Raw genomic sequence first — 21,118 nt, forward strand, 5'->3', positions numbered from 1 at the left:
ATATTTTGTAAGCCATACTTTGCAGGGGGCAGAGTTGCGGTACCAGAAAATTGAAAAGGCGGCTTTGGCAATTTTGAAAACAGCAAGGCGCCTCAGGCCTTATTTCCAAAGTTTCCAAGTAAAAGTTAAAACTGATGTTCCCTTACGGCAGGTATTACAGAAGCCTGATTTATCAGGACGATTGGTCAGCTGGTCAGTGGAGCTATCAGAGTATGACATACAATATGAGCCGAGGGGCCAAGTCACAATCCAGAGTTTGATCGACTTCGTGGCGGAGTTAACACCCACGGAAGGCGAGAAGACTCAAGGAGAATGGGTCTTATCTGTGGATGGGTCCTCCAACAACACTGGAAGTGGGGCTGGGATAACCATTGAAAGTCCAGATAAAATGATAATTGAACAGTCTCTAAAATTCGAGTTCAAGGCGAGCAACAACCAGTCCGAATATGAGGCTCTGATCGCCGGTTTAAGGCTAGCCATTGAATTAGGAGTCCAAAAGTTATTCATCAAAGGAGATTCACAGCTGGTGGTCAAACAGGTGAAGGGCGAGTATCAGGTAAAGGATCCGCAACTTTCCAAATACTTGGAAGTGGTGCATAGATTGATAATGGAAATCAAAGACATTAGAATAGAGCATGTCCCGAGGGGTCAAAATGAGAGGGCTGATGTGCTAGCAAAATTAGCAAGTACAGGGCGATTGGGCAATTACCAAACAGTCATTCAAGAAACCCTGCCTCGCCCAAGTATTGATTTAGTGGAAGTGAAGTTCAAAGCAGTGAAGTCAATAAGTGAAGGCGAGCCTTCATGGATGGAATCAATCAAGATTTTTCTACAGAACCCTCCACAGGATGACGATTTGAACTCAAGAGCAAAACGTAGAGAGGTCAGTTTCTACACACTGGTAGATGGTGAGTTATATCGGCGAGGCATTATGTCTCCTATGCTGAAGTGTGTTGACACCAAGGATGCCCCAGGAATAATGGCGGAAGTCCACGAAGGAGTATGCTCCAGTCATATTGGTGGGCGATCCTTGGCAGTAAAAGTTTTGAGAGCAGGATTCTACTGGCCCACAATGAAGAAGGACTGTCTGGAATATGTTAAGAAATGTGGAAAATGTCAAGTCTTTTCTGATTTGCATAAGGCCCCGCAGGAGGAATTAACCACCATGATGGCACCTTGGCCATTTGCTATGTAGGGGACTGACATTTTGGGACCATTCCCGGTAGCGAAGGCACAAATGAAGTATATCATCGTGGCGGTTGATTACTTCACCAAATGGATAGAAGCTGAAGCAGTGGCGACTATCACGGCGGTCAAGGTCAAGAATTTCCTGTGGCGAAGAATTGTGTGCAGATTTGGGGTTCCCATGGCTTTGGTAATGGACAATGGGACCCAATTTACAAGTAATGTCACCTGGGAATTTTGTGCAGAAATGGGAATCGAAATGAGATTTGCCTCGGTAGAACACCCACAAACTAATGGACAGGCCGAGTCAGCTAATAAAGTTATTTTGAAAGGCTTAAAAAAGAAGCTGGATGAAGCAAAAGGGTGTTGGGCGGAGGAATTACCAGGCGTTCTTTGGGCATATAACACTACTAAACAATCAAGCACAAAGGAAACCCCGTATCGTCTAACTTATGGGACTGACGCCATGCTCCCAGTGGAAATAGAAAACCAAAGTTGGCGAGTGGCTCGGTTTCATGAGAATGACAACGGGGAAAATCTGATAGCAAATCTAATTATGTTGCCAGAGGAACAACGGGAGGCACACATAAGAAATGAGGCGGGAAAAGTGAAGATTGCAAGAAAATTCACAACGAAAGTAGTGCCAAGAAAGATGAGGGTAGGAGACTTAGTGCTCCAAAAAAATACAATACCCGACAAACACAACAAACTTTCACCCAATTGGGGCGGGCCTTACAGGATTATAGGCGATGTTGGAGGAGGAGCTTATAAGTTGGAACAGCTTAATGGTCAGAGGGTCCCACGAACATGGAATGCCTCACATCTGAAGCAATATTTTAGTTAAAAGACAAAAATGAACAAAGGTGAATGAAGTCGCACTCTTTTTCCCTTTCTTTGGAAAGATTTTTAATGAGGTGACATATGTAATGAAGGGACAATTGTTCCCATGTATGAAAGAAAATTAATGAAAAGATCATTTCAACATAATCGCCTATATTTTTTAATTTATATTACGAGTTCATGTAATGCAAATCGTATCAAGGTATGCAATACCGCGAGTAAACCTTTCGGAATAAGAAAGTATCGCCATTAAATGTTAAAAGCCTTGGCAATTCTAGTGGCCACTAGAAACCAAGCCTCGTCGAAAAATCGGCTAAGGTATATAGACCTAAATAACAACAAAATCTGGTAAACAACATCAAGGTAACAACATGGAAACAACAGAAGAACTTAAACAAACTTTGTTAAAAAGTAAGGAAGTGGCGAAGCACTACATGATTTGAAAGGACAAACAAAAGGGCAAGGCCCAAAGATAAAATTGACTTAACAAAATAAAAACAAATTACAAATTCAAGCTACGTTATCATTGTTGGCGCTGTTTCCCTGGCCTGCAACAACTTGAGGGTCTTCCTTTCCTTGGTCCTCACCCTTGTTCTGGCCATTTCCATTTCCATCATCTTCTTCTTCTTCTTCTTCAGGCTCCCTTTCATCATCAAATTGAGGAAGGAGATCGAGGCTAACGTCATCCTCGCCAACAACTTGGCCGTCCTTAATCTCCTTCAAATAGCCAATGCGGGAAAGATCAAAGCCTGGCTCAACCACACTTATCTGCTCTTTGGCCGCCAGAAAGCCTTGAACATATTGGAGGGAGGCGCGCCCTAAAATAGATGCATTCAGACGATCATATTTCTTTTCCAGCCTTTGACACTTGGCCTGAATAGCAGTATGTTTGTCATTGATGGCTTCTTTCAAAGACTTGGTCTTTTGAAGAAGCAGGTCCGAAGCCGCCAAGTCATCAGTTAACTTAGCACACTTCTCCTCAGCAGATTTCAGCTTTTTGTGGGCAGTCTCAGCATCAGTCTTCGCCCACTCATATGCAGTCTTGTAATCGGCTGCCTTCTTCTCAAGACGGTTCTTGGCTGAAATCAACTCCTTTACGCACTGAGCCATCCCCGCCATAGTGCTGGCGGCAGAAAGGGCGTGATGGATCGCCATAGAAGCAATGTTGGGGGGGCCTTGACCGGAAACATCCTTATGGATCCGGTTGTCAAAAGTACGAGTCATAAAGTCCAACCCGTTGAAGTGAGGATCTGATAAGCTCAGCAAAGAGGGAGGAGCCTCGCCACCAGTGGCTGAATTAGGGCCAGCTTGGCCAAACGGAGTTGGCGGGCGGTTGATAATGCTTGAGTCTTGGTGGGGTGGCGGGACGTTGTCGTTCCCTTTCTTTTTTTCCGCCGGATTACTTTTAGAAGCTAAACCGGATGGATCGAGTGTGGATTGATGAAGAGGTCTGCTGCCAGCAGCGCCTGAAGTCTTTTGGCGCTTTGGGTCCCTGACGTTGTCAGAGCCCGAAGCGCCGTCATTCTTCTTGTTTTGCTCAGCTTCGGCGGCCCTCTTCTTCGCCGCCGCAGTAGACTGGGCGAGGTACTCCTTCATCTTGAGGGGGTTCGCGTCAACCTTGCTTTTTCCCATCGTGGCTGCATGGAAAGCATCAATTAGGCGAGGTACATGAACAAAAAGAAAAACAAGTTATGTGCAAAAATTATAAACTTACTAAAAAATTGATTTAAAGTGCTAGATTTCGACGCCTCAATCAAGTCATGACCAGAGATTACTGGTAATGTGCGAAGGTAATCGGCGATGCCCTGCTCAGATTCATCCAAGGCGTCATATGAAACGGATATTTTTCGGCGAGGGTTTTTTGTCCAGTAAAAGGGGAAGAGAGGGTTATTATCGGAATCTCGAAATAAGTTATTCATTTCAGGTGACTCCATAACTTTGAAGTATTTTTTCTGCCACACTTTGTAATGGCTTTTAAGGGCGGTGAATCGGCTCATGTTCTTGCGGGCCAAAAGGGGAACCCACTTGACAGATGTAGGTTTTGTGGTAACTGTCTTATAGAAAAGGAAAAACAAGGGATAGGTGGGAGTGCAACTCAAATGTTCACAGAGAATTTCAAAGCAGCGAATAAAACCCCAGGCGTTGGGTTGGAGTTGACAAGGCGCCACGTTCAAAAAGGTAAGAACGTGACATATAAAGGACGAGAAAGGGAGTTTGATATTCAAATCCAAGAAGAAATAACCATAAACAAAAAAGAAATCGGGCGATTCATCAGAAGGTTCCTTGCGTAAAAGAACACAATCATCCTCGCCACATGGAAGAACATTCAACAGGTGATCTTCGTTATTAGAGGTGGCGGGATTTATCTTTGTAAACCCTTGGGAAGATATTCGAAGCGAGTTGATGCTCCCAATACTGCCCCAGATGGAGTGCCAAAGACATTTATCTTCAACCAAATGTGCGTTTGAACGCCATTCGGGTGAAGACAAGTCTCCATTGGAGGAGAGAATAGAATCTACAGAGCCGGCGGGACCGGAATCCTCGTGGGTGGAAGGCGAGGAATGAATTTCAATAACAGTGGGGACAGGAACTTCCCCAGCGGGGGCAGAAACTTCCCCCTCCGTGGAGGGTGAAGAGAGTTATAAGGAAGAAAGGCTGAAATTTTGGGTGGACATACTGAGTAATTTCATAAAAAATAAAAAGAAGATGAACAGATGCAGAAAGAAAAAAGAAGAAGACGAACAATGTCAAGAAAGAAGAAAGAGAAAGGACTCACCGGAGGGCGAAGTGGAGGATTGAGTAAAGAGGATGTCGGTTATGGGAGATCACCGCGCAATGACGACGGCCGGGGTGACGGAGGTTCGCCGGAGTTCAAAGATGAGAAAGTGAGAATCGCAGAGGAAGTCTGAGGGAAAAGGTTTTCAGAAAAGTGAAAAAGTGAAAAGTAAAAAGGGTTTTTATAGAAGAAAAGGGAAGAGAGAGAACGAGTGGGAAAGATCGTGAAGAGTCGTGGGATTTGAAATTTGAAAAGGTGCGAAGCGAAAATACATAATTCCTCGAGACGCACAATTAGAAACTGCATTCATGGCCAATGATGACGAAATCCCGGAAAACAAGGATACGTGCGTCAGTTGAAAAGACGTGACTGACGGTTATGATGATGTCGATATATCGACGTAATAAGGGACGCGAAAATGGCGCCATATTGGCGAACAGCAAAATGGCGATTAATTCATAAGCAAGAATGCGGCAACAGGCCACGACTACAAAGAATGGCGATATACTATAAGGCAGCGCATTAAAGACATCTCGACTCAAGGAACCTAAGTCTCATGTCTTGGGGGCATGTGGAATGGGCGGGACATAAAGGATACTTATGCCCGCCCAAATCGAGTAACCGGATGAACGAAAGACACCATGGCGGGATTCACGGAACAACATCGAATCCCGCCCTTCCTTTAGTCAGGCCCACACGCCAGCTGGAAGATTCCTTTAGATTTGTCTTATATGTATAGAGACTTGGGCCCCGGTTGTCAGGCCCAAGTACAATGAAAGTCCACATCATGATCTCTATAAAAGGAGAGGTCAACACCTTGTAAAAAGTACCTTTTGAACATTTAATGAGAATATTCCTTTTATGATATTTTTAGTACTCTGCTAGGGTTTACTTTCTGTCAGTCTTCTACGTCAGATCTCCCTAGTACAGAACATATATTATGAGGAAATTGACATGATATATGTAACACCCCCTTTTTCCCATTGTTTTATTTAAAAAACGTTTATCAGAGTTTAAAAACATATCAAGGGAGTATTACACTTCTTCACGTAAACTCATTAAAATTAACACTGATTGTGTTTGAAAATTTATAAGTTCATATGCTTTTTAAAGAATGAATTATTTCTGCGAATAAACTTTCTAAACCAGCCATATAATCCTAAGATGCATAAAATCACTTATTTAAATAGGTTTATCTTCCATGATATTCCAATAAAATTCATCATACTCAAAACTGAATTTCATAAGCACTTCGGCCATCAATTGTACGACATCGCCATAATTTAGAAAATCATTCAAAAACTTCCATAAGGAGAGGTTATAAAATCCTCTCAACAAAAATGTAAAAGTAACGTAAAATATCTACCCAGTGTTACATTACAGAGCAAGACATTTATTTTATAATAATAATAATAATAATAATAATAATAACATAAGCTAAGACTCTCCGAAGCTACTCCTCATGAGCCACAACTCTACCTCATGTACCTGAGCGATGTCGCATAGAACATCATTCCAACAGAAGGGTAAGAACTTACGTTGTATAAAATATAGCATAACAAAGAGCAAGTAAACAATTCAGATTCTACTTTATAAACTCTTCCCCTTTACTTTAAAATCTGAGTGATTATAATATTTGCTCTCAAGACAGTTTCACAATTCTCATTAATGTTTCGGAAAATTATAAGCTTTAAGAAGAAGAATAATTCGACTTTACCACAACAACAAAACAATTCACCAACAATTCACCAAACACATAAAACCACTGAAAACGTGAAACTTAGTGTGTGAGACTCTAATGTATGCATGTGGTACCAATTGTTAACCTTAGCGGTATCACCGCGTCCACTCCAGACAGTTAACAACCAATGAAGTCCACTCCAGACTTCCAGAACCACGCCAGTTCTGGGACAAACCTCAATTTTCCGATGAAAACCGACACGTTGCCTCTTGACTAAATGAAGTGTATTTCGTGCAAAAACTCATAAATTAAAACATGCAATTTGAGACCACTCCAGCCCCAAATATATAACACATTTTCTCACCAAATTCCATAACGGAAATCACACCAAAAAACACTTCAATACAATTATCAAATCATTCACTATTCCACTGACAAAATAGCAACACAAAATCATCAAATGTCTCATATCAATTACTAGAATCAGTTTCAGAATAAATCCCAGAAATAAGCAGAAACATAGCAAACTTGCATATAATCCTGGTACTAAATGAGAAGTCCAAAAATTATGAAAATTTTACCAAACATAGCCTTATATGTTAGCTTTCATATAAAATTAGTTTCACCCAATTTGGAATTCTGTAGAGAGATTTATGCTCTCTACAGCACATGCTGTTAGGGTGTCTGCGAGCAGAAATAGAGTTAACTTGCAGATAATTCTGGTATTGAACCAGCAACCAAAAAATTACGAAAATATTACCCAATATAACTCTATGAGTTATCTTTCATACAAAATTTGTTTCACTCAATTCGAAATTCTTTAGAGAGAGTTATGCTCTCTACAACACAGGCTGCTAGGGTGTCTGCGGCCAAAAACAGAGTGAACTTGCAGATAATTCTGGTACTGAGCCAGATATCCAAAAATTATGAAAATATTACCCAACATAACCCTATGAGTTAGCTTTCATACAAAATTAGTTTCACTCAATTCGGAATTCTTTAGAGAGAGTTATGCTCTCTACAACACAGACTGTTAGGGTATCTGCGGGCAAAACAGAACATAACCCAATTTTCCCCGGAACCTCAATTTCGCCCAAAATCAATTTTGCTCACCACATGTTAACACTCAACACAGTCTCTCAGTTCTGAATTTTCAAAGAAGATGGGGGTTCCTTCATGTTAAACTCAACCTCTGTTATTCTACAATTATACAAGGTAAATTCAAACCCTTACCTTCTATGACACCGGTACAAAGCCTCCTAGACCCTTTTCTTCTTGAAGATCAAATTCTAGGTTTTCTCCACCTTTTCTCCTCTTCTTCACCTTTCACGTGTTTCTCTGTTCTGCTGCTTCTCCAATTCTCAAATTCTGATTTTTCTCCTTTTAATTCACTCATAACCCTTAAATAGTCTTACAATGGGCCCCACTTCCAACTACTCACTATAAAACCTAAAACCCTTATTTATCTATATCACATAATAATTTAATTATCTAATAAAATCACCTAATGACCTTATCATCTAATTAAATCACATAATCACATAATCATCTAATTAAATCGCATAAATTATCAAAATACCATATAGCATAATAATAATTAAGATAAAATAATAAATAACATAATAACGAAAAGTGGGGTGTTACAATATACACCCTCCTCCAAATGGAGCAAAAGTCAACAAATACAAAAAGAACCTAAAAAAATATAACAACCAACCCAAGATACCCAAAGTCTATACAAACCTATCTAAATGTCCTCAGAAATCCTCAAAAGACTCCCTAAAGACCCAATTACCAAAACCCAGGAAACACCCTCTGCTAAACTAAGGCTAATTGCGCACCATGATTTGAGCTGCAATAAACTTCCTCCATTCAATAAAAAAAAAAACTCCCCTATATATTTCTCTTTGAACTTCGTCCATTAATATTAATTAGTCTATAGTTTTCTACTATTAACTTCAAAAAATTATTTTAAATAAGTATATTATTATTTATTTCATATGAGTTATGAAACTAAAAAAGACAAACTTAATATTAAATAAGATCTTACAAATAAAAAAGACTTCTTCTATCTGTAAAGTAAAATAAAATTGCTATATTTAAAGAATAAATCAGAAGCATCAATTAGATAAACAAGGACAAACAACACAAATAAAAAAAATCAAATACACTCATAAAAAAACCTACGACAAAAAAAAAACACAATCAAAAAGATAAATTAACAATTCGACAAAAAATCTAATTATCACAAAAAAAAACTCCTTTACTTACGAATAAATAATTTAAAAAAATCATTAAAAAATACAGTACAAAATAAAAAATAATGCCTCCGTGCAACACACGGGTAAAAGATACTAGTAAGAACATATTTTGCAAAGCTTAACGCAAAACCACCCTTGAAAGGAAGCATGATATGGAGTAATTGGCATAATAGCTCGAAAATAATCTCACACACATTTAGAAAGGGGACACTGCTTAAAGAGAAGATAAGGATATTCAATAAGTGTATAACAGATGTTTCACGCGCAGCTGACCTGAGATTGCAATAATATATTTTGAGGTTAGTGGGTAAGGACACCGCCTCCCTCATTCTTTGCAAACTACGCACATATTTTAATAATTATATTGCACTTTTTATTTATTAAAGTATTAGTAAATAAAATTTAAATTCTAATACATTTTTAATGTCTGGCTAACCCGATCCATTTTGACCCATCAATTTAATGTACTGAAAAATGAGCTAAATTGGACTAGTTAATACTGAACTACCCACACAAAAAGTGGGCCAAATGGTCAAGTCCCATGGCTCAGGCCCACTTTTCCACCCTTATGTGAATAATTTTTTTGATGCAAGCCCCTATTCTTTTTTTGGTACAAAGCAGCTTAAAGAAAAGAAAAAAAGACCACTCACTAGCGCCTCATAAAAAGAGTGTCACGATAGTCATCCGCAAGCAGAGGAGCTACTTCTGTCGGAGGTGAATCCAAATAGCGCATCTGACAATTCTCACGAGCACCATCCTTAGCCAAATAATCTGCAACCGCATTGCCCTCACGAAGAATGTGATCAAACCTCACAGCCTAATCCTTACTCAGCAGTTCACAAACCAAGCCGAAAACCGCAATATAAGCATGAAACCTTCCACACCCATGCTCCAAGAGCGATAAGGCATGCTTCGAGTCAGAGAAAACCACAATTCGACGGAACCCACGCTCCCAACAAAGACGAAGCCCATAGTGATTGACCAACAACTCCGCCTCCAGAATCTCTGAGACGCCAACAAACGCTGAGAAACCCACGCACCACTGCCCCGCTGAATCACGAACAACACCACCAGCGCCAGCCGGTCCGGGATTACCAAGCGACGAACCATCCATGTTGAGGGCCACCCACCCATCCGGGGGAGCGCGCCAAGACACCCAACGAGGCTCAATAGAACCTGAAGCGGACGCAGAACTAGCGCGCAAGATGCTCTTTTTTAAAATTCTTTTTTTAGATTTTTTTTTGTTGGTGTGTCGGAAATTTTTTTTTAGATACTTTTAAACAATGTTTATTTTTGAGTTATATTTTTTGATATAATTTGATGTGCAGTTCAAATTAATGTGGAGCCTTTCAAAAAAAAAAATTAATGTGGAGCCCAATTTTAGCATAGTAGTAGCTGGCTCCGAAGAATGCGATTATTATTAGCAATAGAAGGATCTAGACATTAGAAACCCTAACGAAACCCTTCACTATATAAGCTCTTCACATTCATTCGCTACCTTCCATCACTTCTCTCTCTGCAACTCTCTCCCTCTTCCGAAACCCTAATTCCTCCTTGTTCAAAGAAGCTTGAACGGCAATGGCGGAGGCTGAGACGTTTGCGTTCCAGGCTGAGATCAACCAGCTCCTCAGTCTCATCATCAACACCTTCTACAGCAACAAGGAGATTTTCCTTCGTGAGCTCATCAGCAATGCCTCTGATGTAAGCTTCTTCGTCCTCTTCTCTCGTTTAATCAACACCTGCTCTCGTTGTCTTTCCGATTTCCTGTGATTTTCATGGCTGTAGATCTGAAATTTCATTCGCTATCGTGTTTCATACTTGTTACGATCCTTATTATGATTGACCGTAAATCATGTAGTTTATTTGTTACGATCTGTATTAGATTATGTTTTGAATGTTTTGTATTTCTGTTAGATGATTGTCGTTGTTCAAACAGTGTGGATGTACTCAATTTAATTCATTGTATGTGGTTCTACACTTTTCGTGCGTTTAGCTGGAACTTGTTCTGTTGATATTTCAGAATTCAATTGATGCAGTATTAATTTGAAAGGCATAGTTATGTTGTGTATATATGTCGGTGTATTTGTATGCATTTTCTGTATTGAAAGCCATAGTTACTTATGTTATGTATCAGTTAATGTTTCAGAATGCAATTTGAATACAATCTATGTATGTATTTGTACATATTTGCTGGTATGTCTTCGCACAAAAGTTTATGATGACACCTTTTTAATTGGAATATCTATATTTACATTAAAGATTTTGGTGTGATACTGATTTCTAAATGGATAATTTATCTGATTCCTGATATATCCATGGTTGTGTCAATTAGGCTTTGGACAAGATACGGTTTGAAAGCCTTACAGACAAGAGCAAGCTTGATGGTCAGCCAGAGTTGTTCATCCACATAATTCCTGACAAGACTAACAATTCGTTGACTCTCATCGACAGTGGTATCGGCATGACCAAGGCTGGTAAGTGCGATGGTTTATAAGTCTTTATGAAATTAGTTTATGTAGCCCTGTGCGATTTTGATGATTGATATTCTCTTATGCTTGTGTGTTTTGTATTCCAGACTTGGTGAACAACCTTGGTACTATTGCAAGGTCTGGGACCAAGGAATTCATGGAAGCACTTGCTGCTGGTGCTGATGTGAGCATGATTGGGCAGTTTGGTGTTGGGTTCTACTCTGCTTATCTTGTAGCTGATAAGGTTATTGTTACCACAAAGCACAATGATGATGAACAGTATGTCTGGGAGTCCCAGGCTGGTGGCTCATTCACTGTGACAAGAGATACAACTGGTGAGAGTCTTGGCAGGGGAACTAAGATAACCTTGTATCTCAAGGAGGATCAGCTTGAGTATCTTGAGGAACGCCGTCTGAAGGACTTGATTAAGAAGCACTCAGAATTCATCAGCTATCCAATTTCTCTTTGGATTGAGAAAACCACTGAGAAGGAGATTTCTGATGATGAGGACGAGGAAGAGAAGAAGGACGAGGAGGGCAAAGTTGAGGATGTAGATGAAGAAAAGGAGAAGGAAGAGAAGAAAAAGAAGAAGATTAAGGAGGTATCCCATGAGTGGTCGTTGGTGAACAAACAGAAGCCAATTTGGATGAGGAAGCCTGAGGAGATTACAAAAGATGAGTATGCTGCTTTCTACAAGAGTCTTACCAATGATTGGGAAGAGCATCTGGCTGTTAAGCACTTCTCTGTTGAAGGTCAGCTGGAGTTTAAGGCTGTCCTCTTTGTACCCAAGAGAGCACCTTTTGATCTCTTTGACACAAAGAAGAAGCCTAACAATATCAAACTGTATGTCCGCCGTGTCTTCATCATGGACAACTGTGAGGAGTTGATTCCTGAATATCTTTCTTTTGTTAAGGGTATTGTGGATTCTGAGGATCTTCCGCTGAACATTTCTAGAGAAATGTTGCAGCAGAACAAGATCCTTAAGGTCATCAGGAAGAACTTAGTGAAGAAGTGCATTGAGCTATTCTTTGAAATTGCTGAGAACAAGGAGGACTATAACAAGTTCTATGAGGCCTTCTCTAAGAACCTGAAACTAGGTATTCATGAGGATACTCAGAACAAGACAAAGATAGCTGAATTGCTGAGGTACCACTCCAATAAGAGTGGTGATGAGCTCACCAGCCTCAAGGACTATGTGACCAGGATGAAGGAAGGACAAAGTGACATCTACTACATTACAGGTGAAAGCAAGAAATCTGTTGAGAATTCTCCCTTCCTGGAGAAGCTCAAGAAGAAGGGGTACGAGGTGCTTTACATGGTTGATGCCATTGATGAATATGCTGTTGGTCAGCTCAAGGAATTTGAGGGAAAGAAGCTTGTCTCTGCTACTAAGGAAGGCCTGAAGCTTGATGAGACTGAAGATGAAAAGAAGAAGAAGGAAGAGCTCAAGGAGAAATTTGACAATCTCTGCAAGGTGATGAAGGATGTCTTGGGTGACAAGGTTGAGAAAGTTGTGGTATCTGACCGTGTTGTAGACTCTCCTTGCTGTCTTGTGACTGGTGAATATGGGTGGACAGCCAACATGGAAAGGATCATGAAAGCACAGGCATTGAGGGACAGCAGCATGGCTGGTTACATGTCAAGCAAGAAGACCATGGAGATCAACCCCGAGAACCCAATCATGGAGGAGCTTAGGAAGCGTGCAGATGCTGACAAGAATGACAAATCTGTGAAGGATCTAGTTCTCTTGCTCTTTGAGACCGCTATGCTAACCTCTGGGTTCAGCCTTGATGAGCCCAACACTTTCGGTAACAGGATTCACAGGATGCTGAAGCTTGGTCTGAGCATTGATGATGATGCTGCTGAAGCAGATGCTGACATGCCTCCTTTGGAGGATGTTGATGCCGATGCTGAGGGTAGCAAGATGGAAGAGGTTGACTAAGTATGACATCACTGTTAGAAATCCATTAGATTGAGAAACAGTCTTCTACTATGTTTTGTTGCTGTTTAATTTTGGAATTTTGACGTTTTTGGTGCCATTTCCTGGATTTTGTGCATCTACTTGCCTATGTTGGATTTTCGAGTCAGTTTTTTTGGCTTGAATTGGCGTCTAAACGTGAATGCTAGTAAGTTTGTTCAATTCATTGGGGTGAGCTTTGTCTTAATGACACAAATTAAGCAGGACAAATCATCAGTTTTTGCCAAATTCTAAATGACGCACCTTAATGATAATAATGTTTCAAAGGTAATAACTGTTTATCTACAACGATTTTGTTTTATAATATCATAGCATCTCAAAATAAATAAAAATTAGATGTTACAAACAATTACAAACTACTACAATATATGTTTTTTTTAAAACAAATAACTACAATTAAATTGACATGGAATTTGTGTCGGTGACCCCTGTTACTATGTTTTCATTCAAAATAAATAATACGAAGAATATATCTTAATTATGTGCACCGACCGTTCATGAATCAATCACATTTCAACTAAATTGTTAAATTAATTTAAATGGTTAATATGTGGGTGGTTCTTTTTTTTTTGAATTTACAAAAGGAAAATCAACAAAGCACAAACTATACTTGAGTAGTATCAAGGCATAACGACTCAAAAACAAAGGAGGGTAGAAGCTTCCAAATGCTATGCGAAGCACCAACCCGAGATACCTGTCGGGCTAGAAGTAGAATGACAACATTCCAGAGCAAGGTTTGGACTTTAGTAATATTATCTCTCGCCTCGCCTAATAGGAAGACAATGCTTTCTTGGCGACGTCCGTTGGCGGGGAGAGAGCTTGGTTGGGAACAGTCTCTGCTGCAGGACCTTAGTATTGTTCAGCTTTCTGAAGGGGAATTTGATAAATGGACGTGGTTCGTGAGTGATGATGATGTGTATTATGTGAACTCCTCTTACTCCTTTTTTGCTGGAATATGAGCTACCAGATTCAGACCCTGTTTTTACTGCTGTGTGGAAGTCCTTAGCTCCCTGACTCCCTCAAATGTCAAAGCGTTCGCCTGGAGGCTGCTACTGAATCGTATTGCTTGCAAGGAGAATTTACTGAAACGGCAAGTAATTCTATCGGCGAGTGATGTTTTTTGTAGCTTTTGCAGGTCTCATGTGGAGTCATGCTCCCACCTTATTTTCTCCCGCCCCTTCTCCTTAGCTGTTTGGCATAGGTGCTGTAGGTGGCTTGGCCTCTCACCTCCTGCAGCGAGCACTCCGCGGGAGAACTTTCTGCAGTTTAACGTTGGATGGACCAAAATCCAGAAGCGCGTGGCATTGTCAATTTGGTTAGCTATTACTTGGTCCATTTGGTTAACTAGAAATAAGGTGGTTTTCTGTGATGGCTCTACGGCATTGGAGGAGATTTTCCAGCTTATAATTTGGAGGACCTGGTAGTGGAATAAGGCAAACTTGAAGGAATTCCATTACTCACTTTTTAGTGGACTTCTAGCCCTCTGTCCTGTATTCTTGGGTTGCCATAGTTGCAGGGATGCCTACGTGCATCATTTGGTTGTAATGCTGTTGGCTAGCTAGGGCCCTGGGCACTATATTCATGTTCATGTATTTGTGCCGTGGGGGTTTGTTCCTATTTGCTGTTTCCTTCCCCTCTCTTTTCTTTTTCTATCTCTTGTATTAGGGTTGGGTACCCCTTGTTCTCCCTTTTAATATAATTTTGGCTTATCAAAAAAAGGAAGACAATGCTTTGAAGCACTTGAAAGCTGTTGCTACAGTCTGAAATGCAAGGGACATTCCTAACCACACTTTATTCTAATATTTGGGTGGTTTGAGTGTACTTTATTCTAGTTTATTTTTTACATAAGTTTATAGTGACAGCCTAACCACACTTACCCCATAAAGTGAAATGAAGAACAAAAGAAAAATGTGATAGGAAAAGAAGATAGAAAGTAACGGAAAGTTGGTGAAAATGTGAAATGAACCCTATTTTGTATGAACAATAATAACCACATCTTAAAGATTGAGTTGATGAATTATTCTCCAAATATTAATGTAACCAACAAAACATTTTGAAGTTCGGATTAATTTTACGTCTCCGTTACAAAGTGCTAAGTTTCACATGAGAAAGTGAACTTTCTCATTCTTGTCCTTAAGACATGCCCATGCACTTGCGTTGCATATGACAGAAAACCTTTGATTCATGGAATGGAAACAATAAAGGTCAATGTCAAGCACTAAATCAAAAGTATTTCGAGAAAATTTAACCACAAAACCAAATATCGTCATCGAATGAATACAACCGATGCAAGGTAAATAAATCCCTTTGCTATGTCTACTTTAATATTTTTACATAAAAAGAGGCTCTGGAGTCCACAGGCAATGAAACCATAGGCCAAATAATATAAAAAATATTTGATGTTTAAGTATCGTCTACTTGTGAATGGAATACAAAGCTCGGGAATGTTGTGGTGATGTCTCTGCTCAAACACATGAAAACAAACGTCAGAAAGTGCCAGAAAAATAAAATGAAAAAGAATATCAGAACTTCACTGCTGGGACATCAAAAAATGATGTATGGAATATCAATAAAATATAGCCCACAACCATAATTAAACCTCATTTCTGGTCTGGATAACCCTTTTTACTACTATTTCCAAAACTCAATTTCTAAAACTTCAAAAGGAATTTAGTTTTCCTTCGTTGGTAAGTGTTTTCTGATTCCTATCCCTTAATTCTGTAGGTTATTTTATATCAACACTGGAGTGAATCTACACTAATCATTACTAGAGTGGCAGGGCAGCACATATAGATGTTTAAAGGAAGCAGACTCAGGGACAGAACCAGAAAAAATGATTAAGGAAGACCAACATTTAACAATATTAAGCACACTCAGCAACCTAATTGGAGGAGGCAGTATAAAACTTTCATGAGGGAAAATACAACATTAAATTTTTTTTTTCTCATAGGGGGGCGACTGCCACATTTTAAATCTATATAGTTCCGTTCTGGCAAGACTATATCACATCTCTCATCCATTTCATTACTTGGATTTGCCTGTAGTGGCTCTCTTGAATTTAGAGAATGTATGTACATGACTTAAGATTTACCTGAGATATTGAAGGGTCATGTTCTTCAAAAGTGATGGATGACGCAAAACAAGGTTCCTCCATTCCTCCTTGTCAATCTTGCCGTCATGCTTTGTATCTGCTTCCTCAAAAGTCTTAAGAAATCCAAAATCCAATGTTAAAACTAGGTGATCTTTTTCATAAAAGGATAATAGTAAAAAAGGACTATGAAGAGTCCGAATCTCACTAGGGAAAAGGGGTATTACCTTGTCAATTATACTCTCTATAACATCATCTGATAGGTTCATGCCAGATTCAGCAAGTGTAGCAACAACCATTTGTTTCACCTTCACAGCGAACACAAGATAAAAATTAGGGTTGTCCCACTTAAGATACAGTTAGGCCTAACTACCACAAAAATTTAGTTTAGTTTAAGGGCGATGATTGCTCTACCCTATATAAGGATTGTTTTGGCAATATCTCTAGTCAATATGAGATTTCTAACACACTCTCCGCCAACGACTGAACATCTGAAAAATGGAGATCACAAACTTCATATTCATCAGAATGCCATTTTGTTTTTTAGACCCAGCCCAAATTCTAATACAGTATCAGAGTCAATTCTAGATCCATTGTTGGACCACCTGTTGAAATTTGAAATTAAAGAATTGACTTGACCAACCCACCTTGTAGATGGGATGGATAAGGGCCTTAAGATGAATATGAAGTGTGTGATCTCCACTCTTCTGTGAGGATTTCCACATTAACTACAGATATGATAATGAAGTATTTTATAGGGTAGAGCAGTCCTCACTCCTCACCCCTAAGCTAGCTTTGGAGTAGAGTTAGGCATAACCCCATATTCTAAGAGACCGAAACAAGGAGTAAAAGCTTAAGATCATCAAAACAAAGATGACTAGTTACCTCTTGCCTTTCAATAAAACCCTGCTGCTTGAGATCATACAATTGAAAGGAAACTGAAACAAGACATTATGTGGTTTTAGTTTTGGTATATTTTAAAAGAAGAACCATGCAATAAACCAAAGAGTTGATTTATACGCCCTTCTTAATTACAAGCTGAGCTACATAAGTTTTGTCCTTATATGATCATTAGAAACAATTTCAAACAACTTACAGTGAATCTTATCATCAATGGGGGCATTTGGATGGAAAACAGAGAGTGCACGAGCAAACTCTTCGAAACCTAGTATCCCATTATGCTTTGTGTCAAACAAATCAAATACCTAAGAGAGTACAAAGAAAGAAGCTCATTAGATATTAACAAAAAGAATGACATGAAACAATGTATGTACATGTTGCAAGGGTTAAGAAATAACTTATACTGGACCGGAAGTAAAATTTCTTTAAAATATGTATAACATTTAAGGAACACGTGAGAAAACCTCTAAACAAGGGTATACCATTTTAATGATTATGACAAACCATTAAGATACATTAACTAAATAGTAAATATGAAGTTCCCCCTAAGTTTATCACCATGACAACAAGATAAGCAACGCAGTCACATTTTTTTGAATCGAGATAACACATTGACTTTAGCATGTGAGAAGTTATTTTAAATTCCTTACACAACGCACATATAAAGGGGGGAGGGGACATCAAGTGAGAGGACTTCTGTAAAGAAAAAAAGAGAACGTTAAATCTTGACCGTACAACCATGCATGTAAAAATATAACGGTCACTTGACTTTTTAAAAAACTCATAGGGTTTTATGTTTTAATTATGATCATTCATGGTTAGATCTAATGGTCAAGGTATAATACGTTCATCTCTCACAAAAAAAAGTTGTCTAACTTGGTACATCTTCTCTCTCTCTCTACACACACACATATTGTGGATATGACATATTTGTTGTGCCATTTGTTATTGTTTCTGTATATGATGGCCATAACCTGATCTGATCAAAGAAACATATTTTCATAGTTCAGAGTAGAGTAGAGTTAAGCATAGCTAAAAAGAAAAAGAAAGCAATACCCGATCAGCAAACAAACTTTCTTTTTTATTCGTCTTGAATAGTGCCAATTGAAACTCTTCCTGAAAATCATATATATATTTTTAATATGGCTCAGTAAACAATATTTATAATATGGCCACAACACAAGTTGACCAATGACAGTAGAGACAAACCTTGTTGATCAGCCCATCATCAATCACAGCACTGCTGATCTTTTTAAAGAGCTCATAAAGTGCTTCGATTTCGCTCACACTGACTGTGTACAGTAGCAAAACAAATGGCTATCATCAGGCCAAATTATTGTATTTTTCTAAATAGTAATATGAGATGTAATCGATCCAAAATAAAAACACGACAGTAACATCATCCATATGGTTTCTTTTCTTTTCTTGTTCATCATTGCTAATATGTATAACGTGTGATACATATAACTGACCACACTTAGTGGGATAAGATCTTAAAAGCTAGTAATCAGATCAGAATTCATTTGTATAAGAACATAAGTAACAATGAATGCATAACTATCGTAAAGTTAGGTTGATGCATACACACTGTCTCTCTTGCAAGGAGTTCAGGATCTCCAATGCCTCTTGACTGCTGATATAAATCGAGGTCACAACATTGCAATAGCGGAGCCAATAGATGCTTAATTCCCTCTATGCACTGCAACATGATATCTCTTGCAATTGCAAATCAAAACGCTCCATAACTGTTCGAAAAACAAGTTAATTAGATATTCTATTTAGTTTCTTCCTCGTTAAGTGATCATAAGTATGCATAGAGAAAGCAAACCTTTTAACCATTTCCAACTTTAGATGGCCAATCCGAATGCCAAGATCCGTGAACTTGGAGGCACCTCTGGCAACAAAATCTGGTTTTAGAATTGAAGTAAAATATCCATCAAATTCCAACATAGAATGTATTCAAAACGAAAACACAAAGAACAAGTTCCATTCTTTAATCTGGAGCAGAACTTATCTACAAATTACTTATTAGATCAAACTAAAACACTCAACACTCAAAGACTTCAAACGGTATATCGCTTTCTTCCTTCCTCTTTGAAGATTGAGAAACCATGTACACAGATATTTTTTGCAATTCAATGAAAGTTTTTTCGAAGGCATATATGCACATATATATTACTATTACAGTTGCAGTATGAAAGTCAGGAACTACAGCAGAAAAGAAAGGGAAAACTGATTAAACTAAATACTAAACATATATATGAAGATAAAAGCTGAAAGACTAGAAATCTGCAGATAACATGTAGGGGGAAAATAATTTTCAAACCCAACAATTCATCAATGACTCCTAATTGCAACCAAATTCATAACAAGGACTTATGCCTGAAACTGAAATGTGTTTGGATCAACGTTGTCACAATTGATTTTGGATAGAATTGAAGTTGGTAAAATTGATTCTAGTAAAAGTGAGTTGGAAGTGAAGTGATTCATGTTTGGGTACATTTATGAATTACGATTTATGAAAAAAAGTGATTTTTGTATGTAATGTTGTGAAACTCAGTTGTAAAATTTCACAATTGATTATGCTCAACGCAAAAGCTACTCTCTCAGTCTCTCTAGCTTCTAGCAGAATTAATTTTGCAATTGAAGTTATTTCTCAAAATGATTCCCAAACATCAATATTGGCATCTAAAACTGAATTGACTTTACTCTATCACAATTGATTTTGAGTTTCCCAACCGAGAACCGAACCAAAAACATGCATACTGACATTGTGCTGAAGTACTTTATGAATTCAATAGTCACTAATTGTTCATAGAAATATCATGTTAATAACAAAAAAAATCTTCGAATCCAAAACAATCTCATGGATCCACTGTTCCACATCATAGCCAACAACTCAGAATCGCGTAACAGCAATTTCAAAATCAAAATTCAAAACCCCCAAACCAAAAAATAAAAAATTTGCAAACTTTGAAAGCAGTTAGATTCTGAATTAAAGACAGTTCACAATTCACATACCCACATGGACGGGAAACTCATAGATCGATCTATATGAAGAATCAACAAAAAGACATGAAATTTAGGGAAATCTCGAGAACCCCATCTCAGAAAACACGATAATCATACTCTGTTCTGAGGAAAAAGGTGAAGTGGGTGTCTTACCTTGGAGATCAGGGATCAATTGTAGAAGCTATTGGGGAAAGATGAATTTGAGAAGTGAAAACCCTTTTTGTGAAGGAAGATTGTGTTCTCTGGAAATCCTATCACAGTGGTTTGCAGTTGCAGCGAATCGCGTTGTGAGGGTGGCGAAAGTGAGAGATGATGACAGATGAGATGGGGTACAACTTTGTTGGAATGTAATGCAAACGTTGGCGTCTCACACAAAACATATCAATAATTCAATTTTTTTATATTTATTAAAATTAGCATATATATGATATTATATTTTTTGCCAATACGAGTCGGCACAACGACTACTGGCTTCAGGTTTCGGATTTAACTCTCACCTCCCCATGAGTCGAGGGTTCGAATCTCTTTGAGGTTAGTAAACTCTCAACTGGTGGGCAACCCTCTTCGGGAAGATCCAGACGTTCCTTCCTCGGAGTATGACTCTAGAGGCGTTTTCTCTTCGTTCTACTATTTTTTATCAACACAACACAAAGATATTATGTTTTTTAAAATTAAAACTTTAATCAGTTTTTTTTTAGCATATTAGACTTTTTTGTTCTAAACGGATGTTTGGTGTGTTTATTTTTATTTTTATTGATATATAAGTACAAAACATTAATTGTTTTAAAATTTATTTCTCTCTTTTTTTTTCCAGTAAAATTGCATTAATTTTTTTTTGCAGAAGTTATAGGATAAGAAACACAATAATAAAAATAATGTTATTCTTTGTAATATTTTTATGAATATACCAATTGGGGAAAAAAAATAAG

General features: G+C 38.4%; 2 protein-coding genes across 3 annotated transcripts; one reads left to right on the forward strand and one right to left on the reverse strand.

The window, feature by feature from the left end:
• Positions 1 to 10,229: 10,229 nt before the first annotated feature.
• On the forward strand, positions 10,230 to 13,355 carry LOC130732970 (heat shock protein 90-2). Its single transcript, XM_057584991.1, has 3 exons — positions 10,230 to 10,444; positions 11,076 to 11,217; positions 11,319 to 13,355. The coding sequence occupies exons 1-3, from the start codon at positions 10,322 to 10,324 to the stop codon at positions 13,151 to 13,153; spliced, it is 2,100 nt and encodes a 699-aa protein (XP_057440974.1). The 5' UTR covers positions 10,230 to 10,321; the 3' UTR covers positions 13,154 to 13,355.
• A 2,053-nt stretch (positions 13,356 to 15,408) lies between these two features.
• LOC130732971 (calcineurin B-like protein 2) lies at positions 15,409 to 20,543 on the reverse strand. Of its 2 annotated transcripts, none has more exons than XM_057584994.1 (10): positions 20,343 to 20,543; positions 19,006 to 19,071; positions 18,762 to 18,922; positions 18,387 to 18,469; positions 18,234 to 18,293; positions 17,374 to 17,482; positions 17,163 to 17,215; positions 16,505 to 16,585; positions 16,281 to 16,393; positions 15,409 to 15,650 (listed from the first exon to the last, which is right to left on the reverse strand). In XM_057584994.1, exons 3-10 carry the CDS (start codon positions 18,883 to 18,885, stop codon positions 15,593 to 15,595), a joined length of 681 nt encoding a protein of 226 aa, XP_057440977.1. In that variant the 5' UTR covers positions 18,886 to 18,922; positions 19,006 to 19,071; positions 20,343 to 20,543; the 3' UTR covers positions 15,409 to 15,592. The 2 variants fall into 2 exon arrangements, with proteins under 2 accessions (XP_057440977.1, XP_057440975.1); XM_057584992.1 differs by having other exon boundaries at positions 19,006 to 19,084.
• Between the last annotated feature and the right edge of the window lie 575 nt (positions 20,544 to 21,118).

This window comes from Lotus japonicus, chromosome 1, assembly GCF_012489685.1.
Source record: "Lotus japonicus ecotype B-129 chromosome 1, LjGifu_v1.2".
In the NCBI taxonomy this organism is placed as follows: domain Eukaryota; kingdom Viridiplantae; phylum Streptophyta; class Magnoliopsida; order Fabales; family Fabaceae; genus Lotus; species Lotus japonicus.